Genomic DNA, 8,749 nt, shown 5'->3' on the forward strand with positions numbered 1-8,749 from the left:
AGGCCGAGCCAGGAGTGGGGGGGGGTACAGAAAAGAGGAGCGGGCTGTGTTGTTTGTTTTTAAACGAAGTGTGCGCATGCGCCGTTGGGTGCTTGTGCGCATCCTGTGGAGACTTAAAAAAACCTTTTAGTGACGGGACATGGGCGGGCGCCGGATGCCACGACCTGCCACCGGAAACGCGATCAGGCGCCTGCCCTTGCCCCGCGGATTCCGGAAACTAGTACCTCAGAGGTACTAGTTTTTTACCCCGCATCTTCGGCGGGAAGCCTCAGGTTCGCCACGGGAGCTCTACGCTTCCCAGATGTGGCGCTGTGATCGCGCCCGGAAAATCCGCCTGTCTTCCGTCTCTGTAGCGTGGCTAATGCTCCGTGTGATCGCAGCCTTAGTCTGTCTGAAGCAGTAGAAAAGAGCAAGAGCCCAGTAGTACCTTAAAGACTAACAAGATTTGTGGCAGGGGAGGAGCTTTCGTTCAGATACACTCCATTCTGTAGGACTAAATGCGGTGCCTTCCATGGAGACAGGTCAAAGTGGGTAGTTGTGTTAGTCTGTCTGTAGCAGTAGAAAAGAGCAAGAGTCCAGTAGCACCTTAAAGACTAACAAGATTTGTGGCAGGGTAGTAGCTTTCATGAGTCACACTGCTCACTTCTTCAGACACCAAGTCGGGTAGCCTTGTTTGTCCATCTGTAGCAGCAGAAAAGAGCAAGAGTCCGGGATCACCTTCAAGACTAACACCATTTGTGGCAGGGGATGATCTTTCGTCAGTCACCACTCACTTCTTCAGATACCTCTTCTAGCCTAGGGATTTAGCATTGTCCGATTCTTTTTCTTAGGAGGGCTCTTGTGCCTTCCACAGCTTCCTGCCCTGTGGAAATGAAACAGGCAAATCTTTTCTCATCATTCTGTGTCCGCCAAAATGAAATTACTGCAGGTCAGAAAGCAGTGGAAAGCAGGGGAGGAATGCCAGAGCAAAAGAAGAAGCTGGCAGCCCTAATGGAAATCTGATTATGCTTCAGACTGTATGGAAGTTATCCTCAAAAGTGTTTCCATCCCATACAGTTCAGTTAAAGTGCTTCTAAAAAATGTTAGACCCTGCAGTAACAATCATTTAAATATGCTGCACTGCCTCCTGGTGGTTGGACACATCTAAATTTCTTTAATCCCAGAAACTGAGATACATATAGGTAGGTGAAGAATTCAGCAATTTAATGTAATAATTTCCAAGAATTTTCTTCAGAGCACACGGATTATGCCTCTCACATAAATGAGACAAACCCGCATTCTCAATTCTTGTTCATTTTGATTAGAAAAATGCAGTGATTTTTATTTTATTTTTTTGCTTTAAAATGTGTATATTCTGTCACAGAAGTTTCGGTTTTATTTTATATTTATTTATCAAAAAATATTTGACCTGAAGGCGGAGGGACAGGCTTCATGTAACAATGTACCGAGAGTAGGGGACTTTTTGAATAAGTCCTACGCACAGTGAAAGGAAGCTTTGGTGTGATTTCTTTCCAGTTTTCAGGCTTCATTTGCAATGATGATGAGGAGAACTATATATTCTTAAAGCCAAGCTTTCATTGTCTGGATTTTGCTAAATCAGCAAATAGGAATGTAGCCTTGTGTGGCTGTAGCATTGCGTGAATGTAGCATTGGCAGAGTGAGATTTCTCCTCCTCCCCTTTTAGTGGTCTTCCAGGGGAAAGGGGAGTCAGTGAAAACAGGGAGAAGTGCAAAAACGGCATCACCTCAACTTTCCTGGAGCCCTCACAAAGACTGACAGGACCTTTCTTTGCATGTCTGCTCTCTTCCAGTCCTGTATGAGTAGGGTTGCCAAGTCAATTTTTCTTACTGGCGGGGGAGCCTTGCTGGGCTCTGGGAGCCGTCCGTCGATGTGCGCGCGCGCGCCGCCAGCACGTCACCAGAAGTGACGCACAACGTTGATCACGTTGAAGGCGTGGCCCCGATCGTCAGAGGAAAAACCATAGAATTTTCCCTCCGACGATCGGGGCCACGCCCCCAACGTGATTGACGTGGTTGCGTCACCTCTGGTGACGCAGCCACACTGCGCTTCGGGGAGCGGAGTTCCCCCCGGGGCCCGATTCCGTGGCGGCGAGAATCGGGCCTCCGAAGCGGGGGTTTACCCGCCACCCGCCCCCACTTGGCAGCCCTATGTATGAGTTAGTCCACACATACAAATGCATCACTGGATTTCTCCAAACTTTGTTACTCCACATTTGAAAACTTGGGAATGAATATGCATGGGCTTGGGGTGGAAATTCAGAGTGCCTTTTTCATTTGTGGTTGTATAGTACCTCCACACCAGTCCCCAACTACAATCTCAGTCTTCTCCAAATGCTGCACTGGGGAGGATTACAAGGAGAATCTGCAAAGAGGATTCCATTTCGGCATTTCCTCTTTACTGCTCTGAGTTGGGGAATGAAGAAGGGGCCCAAATGCAATTCCCAGCCTTCCCATAACAAACATGGCAGACTCCCTGTTGATGTGAGGTTGTAACTTCTGCCCTTTGTATCAATCCTGAAAAGAGCTACCAGGTTCTCCCTTTCTCCCTCTCAGCATTCTGCAGCCATGCAGATTGCCAGATCAGCTGGCACGAATGATTTAAATCCAAGGAAAGGAGTTCATTTAGCAGTGTCACTTCGTAACTGAGGACCTAACAACAAGTAGACGACTTCTACAGTAGAACAAAATCTGGACAAGTATCACGCCTGTAGTCAGAGGAATCCATATGACCCTTCCTCCTCAGTGTAACTAGAATCCATATCAAAGTCAATAATGGAATCTTGTAGAAATGATAATAAAACAATGTGACACACAATATCTTTTTACAGTGATCAAGGGGAAATTTGTGGGTGTCTCCAAGCAGCCCCTGAACATCTCCATCGGAGAGCCTATGTGGTTGGTGCGCTATGAGTTCAAAACCACAAAGGTAAGCACTTCGTCCTGCTGGGACACCCCCTCCCCCATGTAATTTGCTACAGATACTTTCAGTTAAGGTGTTGAGTGGGAGAAAAAGGTGGAAATTACACCTCACAGACAGTTTTCCTGCTAAAATTGCTACAGTGGCCACATGAAGCATCTAAATCCTCCTCCTCCATAGCTCCTTTCCCATTCTCCATGGATACAATCTTTGCTTTAAATGGGCTCTTTAAAAACTCCTCCCACGCTCCCTACCACTCTCTTCTTTTTTCATATATTTCTTCCCCCCCATATGCTACTAATTAAACAAACAGTGTTATTTTTCTTTATGTAACACACCTTTAAAATGAGATTAGCATTCACAACTGTGTCACCTGCCACCTGGCCATAACGGATAAAATCTCATGATTAATATGAGTAAAGGATGAGAAAGGGGGGAAAGTAATCATTTTGAAAGAACTGGAAATGTTTAAAAATTGCTGGGATTCAACGCTCTCCGATATTAATGGAAATCTGTTTGTATGGCTATCCTTGGTCTATCCTTATCTCTTCTGGTCCTTTATCTTCTTTTTAATCCTTCTTTTTTGTAGATTATATTGTTAAAATGAACCATTTTATATAGTATTTATAATTTTTTCCTGTGGATCTGAAAAGGGGACAGATGATGTTTCTATTATTAATAACACACACAAATAACATTTTAACTCCCCCTAGGACCTGTGCCGAATAAACACATTTCATAGTTTAAAAAATCACACAAACACCTCCCTGACTCTTGAAAACCAATGAGTCAGGAAAACGAGGGGTAGCCCAGTCTTATGTCTGGGGTGTTTTTAACGTTGAGAAGCATTTGAACTTGGAATGTTGCGCTTCTTTTCTTCCCTTTTCATTCTTGCTATTCAGAAGAGGGCATTCTAGATCCTTTGAAACAGACACTCCGGACAGAGCAGGACGTAGCGCCAGTTTCAAATAAGGACACATCCACCACGGGCTGGAGAATGCAGGAGGCGTCTTCCGCAGTCTCCGAAAACAGTCTCTGAAAACTGTCATCTTTTCTTCACCCCCTCCCCCGTCTCAATTAACACCACAACCCACGGCACACATAGACAGAGAGGGACTGAAATCAGGATTCACTGTCTCCACCCCATACCAAAAGCCTACCGTCCAGTAGAACAAATCCCGTAGAACAGGAGTCCCCAATGTGGTGCCCGTGCGCGCCAAGGTGCCTGTCAACACCTTTCTTGGGGCCTGCCAAGTGTTTTTAGAAAGTGGGTGGGGCCAGGTGGGGCTTTTGCCCAGTAAGAGTTCTGATTGGCTGTGCAGACTTCTTAAAACATTGCTTTGGTGGCAGCTGCCACCACAGCACAAGAGTCTTCACTTTGTGACTGAAGGTAAGCCATGGCAGCCATTTTGTGGCTGGCTCCGCATCCTGGAGCATCCATTTTATGGCTGCACCCACCACACTGTGTCAGAGTTCCAAAGGTGCCACAGGCTCAGAAAGGTTAGGAACTCCTGCAGTAGAACAAACAGTGGTAAACAAAATGATCCTCCTCTCCTGAAAATGCAGTGGCCTGAACTGGTCCTCTGATTCTCAGCAAACTTGACTCATGCATTAGAGGGGATTTGCTGCCACCTGGTGGCAACAGAGCAACAGTTGGCCGCTTAAGTGAATGGACGCTTAAGGCATCCTGGCATCACTTGTTGGGAGGAGGGGGCGTGTCTTGTTTCCTTTGGATGACTGAATGCAGAGAGGAAAAAGGCAAGCAGAGGGGGAATATATGAAAGCCAACTAACTGCTCAGCTCGCAAGAGCTCAACCCAGATCCACCTCCTCTAGTGCAAGGCAGAACTGGTCTGCTTGGGAAGATTCATTCCGTGCTGCAGAATTCAGTGTTTGCAAACCAGCTCTGCTACCTGCTTCAACGGGCAGGACAAACTTGAAAGAGAGAATTTCATCCCACTTCCACCTGGAGAAATGATTAAAATTTGAAGGTTCACACTACATTGATCTTTCCTATCTTGTTTATCTTCTGAAGTATCATCTGATGTAGATCTCGTAATATTCCGATTCTGGCTTGTTCGGCAAGTTTAAAGTAAAACTGCAGTCTGTGCTCTTCCTTTTTTGTTATTCAGGCTGCTCTCCTAAGCAAATTTACTAGGGACTAAGGTCCCGTCGGAGTCAGTGGGATTGATTTCTGCATAGACTGGCTCAGTATTGCCCTGTGCATATCTTGAGGCTTCATATTTTCCTGTTTCGGTTGTCTTCAAAGCTATTCTCCAATGCCTTTTGAAATATGTAGAAGCAATTGCGGTTTGAAGGATAATGATTTCTTGAGCAAGCTTAGGAAAGAACTGAGACTAGAACTCTGGTCTCCGAAAGGTGCACCCGTCACTGAATCCCATAGAGACAGCTGAAGATACCAACCGCTTCAGCTTGGAATGACCCAAGACTCTCATCTGAGTAAAAAAACCCAGCATGAAACTGGCACCTTTCCTGGCCATTGAAGTTCATTCTCTCCCCTCTGCAGGTGTACAAGGGTCCCAAAGAGATGCAAGATGTTTACTTCCTTAACACCCCTGCCATGGAAAGTGTCTGTGGATATGAACACAAGGCCCCTATGAAAGGAGAAGACCATGTCGTTGCAGGTAAGGAATCTCAGCTGTTGAGAGTGAGTACTTGTGGCAATTCAAATTTGTGTATCTTTCCCCCCCCCCGTGTTCCTAACCAAAAGAGGCATTGTGAGGTACCCAAAGAGGTGGGAGATGTGAAGACTGTTTTGGGCATTCAGTGAGGGAACAGCATTGTGTGCGTGCTCAGAGGGACTCCCCCACCAAGCATTACTTACGACCCCAGGTATTGGTGGGACGTATACAGAGCAGCTGTTTTACCCAGCATGGAGGCTTGCTAGTTGCCCTTTAAGGAAATGAACTGTCCCTTTATTAGCATTCAAATCTGCCTTTTCTTTCGACTTAACAAGCGATACAGCTTACAGCACATGGGGAGTCCATTCTAATAAAGCTCAAATACTGTTCTGACATGCCTTACTGGTATGATCTCACAATGATTCTGGAGCTCTTCAAGCAGAACACCTAGCTGGGCCTACCATAACTTGCAATGAACAGACTGATACAAGCAGCAGATTTGGCGGTTCTGATAAAGGGCAACCAACAACCAATTATCAACATGTATTATATTTGGGGCTCTTTTTTTTTTTTAAAGGTGCCAGAACTCTCAAGAGGGAAATGATGTTTTCAATCTGTCTACTGAAAACTCATGAACTTTTAAACATTTAAAAAAGAATTTTATCAAAGTGGTTCCAGAACTCTGTTCCTGTGTGTTTCCTAGGAAAAAAAAGAAGCCCTGATTATATTTATCAAAAGAGGAGGAGAGGAGAGAATTAAAGACCCTTAGGCTTTTGCTCCTTCGGTGCCATGACATCCTGGGCTTAGCCAGTTTGGTGTAGTGGTTAGGAGTGCGGACTCTAATCTGGGAGAACCAGGTTTGAGTCCCCACTCTTCCACATGCAGCTGGGTCAGTCACAAGTTCTTTCAGAGCTGTTCTCTCAAGGGCAGTTCTCTCAGCCCCACCTACCTCACAGGGTGTCTGTTGTGGGGAGGGGAAGGGAAAGGAGATCGTAGGCCGCTCTGAGACTCCTTCGGGTAGTGAAGGGCGGGGTATTAATCCAATCTTTCCTTCTCTTCTTCAGTACCAGTAACATCACACATTTTCTCCTTTCTCTTGTCTCTAACAGGCATGCTGGAAGATAACAGCGTGATGATTACATCTTGCTCCTTTATCCAGCCATGGTCTCAGCTGTCTCTTGCACAGAGGCAAGGCCTGAGCCAGACATACAGCAAGGGCTGCAACTGCACGGTAAGGGGCTGCCACTAGGTGACACTGGCGTCCACAGGCCTGGCAGCAGTATTTAGGGATCAAGAGAAGGCTGCAAAGTGGCCGGTTTTTGGCAAGCAACTTCTCACCTCCCCATCTTCCCTGCTGCTACTCGAATGGCCAGGAAGGGCAAAGGGGCGGGGGGAGCAGCACTGAGCAATGCTGTGATGTTATTTCCAGTCAAAAACCCAGAAGTGAGGTCCCTAAGACTCACGGGCAGGGGATGGGGGTGGGGGGACGGACTTACTGGGACTTTATCGGAACTTTATCAAAGCTGGCAACACTAGATCTAGTGCTTGCCAGGATCTTTGCAAGGGGGAGGACTCAGCAAGAAACATCTTCTGCTCACTGAAGACTCTTGTGAAGCTTGAAAACTGACATCATTCAACAGTGGCTGGAAATGGTCCACTTAAAAAAATATCCACCCCGAGACAGCTTAATCATTGGGACCAGTACAATTATTATGACATATACTGAGCAGAGGAAAAGAATCGGGGTACAAGGGTGAAGTCAGCTGGAAGCTGTAGTCGCCTGTTCTGTGCCAGTGGGGTGGTGGGATAGGGCTGCAGACTAAAGCAGGGCTGCTGGAAAGAGACTGACCGGGGAAAATGTCTTCCAGGAGGGCCCAGTAAGGGACACCTGTGCCACCTGGATGAGATGAGGGCCCTAATTCTCAAGAGGTCTTATTTTGAATGGGGCAAGGAGTGAAGGGGTGTCACCACCGGCTTCACCCACTGACTCACTGCCATGTGAGCCCAGACACAGAAGAGGGTCTTTTAACACCCTCCTCCTGGATGTGAACAGTAACAGAGGGGCTGGCAACACCCAGTCCTCATGCACTGCAGCTGCTCACTACCACTCCCCTCTTTCTTGAGACAAGAAGCTAAGGACGAGCAGCTCTGACATTGCTTCTCCTGCTGGTGGGAGCAGCAGCACAGAGGGACCTTTGCCTTAACTTCTGTGACTCAAGTTGGCAAAGGTGAATAGTAAGGGACGTGGGAAACCAAAAACATTGGGGACTGTGGGAGGCAGACGGGAATCCCTTGGGGGCAGATTGAGCCCCATAGCTGCTGGTTGCTTATCGCTAGATAAGCAACATCTAAGGGAATGGGTTGTACAGAGCAGCTGGAAACATCGTCTTTGCCTTGTCCTCATATCCCTGTTGTTCTCTCACCAACAGATACTGCCCTGCACCTCCTTGCCCTGCGCACTCACCTCCAGCTTTCAGTGCCTGTGGACAGAAGGGATAACGTCTGGGGTATGGGATGGCTCCCAGGCCAAACGCATGGCTTGCTTGCCTCGTAGTAAGTTATGCACCTGGGCATCACTCAGCCCCCAAGGGCGCACTGCCCCGAGGCAGTAACGTCTCCAAGGACTCTGATGGGGCTGGGGTCCTCCCAATTTATATGGCTCGCCTACCCTGCTCTCTGGGTCACTATTTTTAAATAAAACAACTTCCAGACCACTTACTCTACACCTGCATGTTCTTCCTTACTCTAAAGTTATGTTGGGTCGACAGCAATGGTCTCTAATGCAGAATACAATTCCTGAAAACCTAGGAAGTCCCAACAGTTTTTATTACATGTGAAGAAAAAAAACTGGGTTAATTTGCAGAGTTTATACAAAAAGTATAGGACAGAATTAGGGGCTCGGGAGCTCCAGTAGCTTGGGAGACAGTCTTCGTCATTCAGCGTCTCTTTCTTACCATGACCATTATCCTTTTCTCCGTATGGCTGTATCCACAAAGCAAAGATTCTACGTTTGGCATTCATTGCTACCACGAATGTAGAAGCATTTGCACTGGCAACAGAGTTTCCAGGGGGGGAGTTTTCTGCATGTACTCTCCAGCATCAGTTTGCTATTTTCCCTGAATTGTTTCACTTCCACACCACCGGAACACTATAAAGAAGCCCTTAAAAAGT

The 8,749-nt window shown here is 46.9% G+C and overlaps 1 protein-coding gene across 1 annotated transcript in view; it reads left to right on the top strand.

Annotated features, from left to right (window-relative positions):
* The window catches only part of TIMP1 (TIMP metallopeptidase inhibitor 1), a 10,899-nt gene extending 2,603 nt beyond the window's left edge, over positions 1-8,296 (top strand). The window contains exons 3-6 of the mRNA XM_015421784.1: positions 2,849-2,946; positions 5,464-5,581; positions 6,688-6,809; positions 8,008-8,296. Coding sequence (XP_015277270.1) covers positions 2,849-2,946; positions 5,464-5,581; positions 6,688-6,809; positions 8,008-8,190 — 521 coding nt within the window. The 3' untranslated portion in view covers positions 8,191-8,296. The remainder of the gene's footprint in view (positions 1-2,848; positions 2,947-5,463; positions 5,582-6,687; positions 6,810-8,007) is intronic.
* The last annotated feature ends 453 nt before the right edge of the window (positions 8,297-8,749 follow it).

Source organism: Gekko japonicus, unplaced genomic scaffold (genome assembly GCF_001447785.1).
Source record: "Gekko japonicus isolate JY-2015 unplaced genomic scaffold, Gekko_japonicus_V1.1 scaffold4588, whole genome shotgun sequence".
Lineage (NCBI taxonomy): Eukaryota > Metazoa > Chordata > Lepidosauria > Squamata > Gekkonidae > Gekko > Gekko japonicus.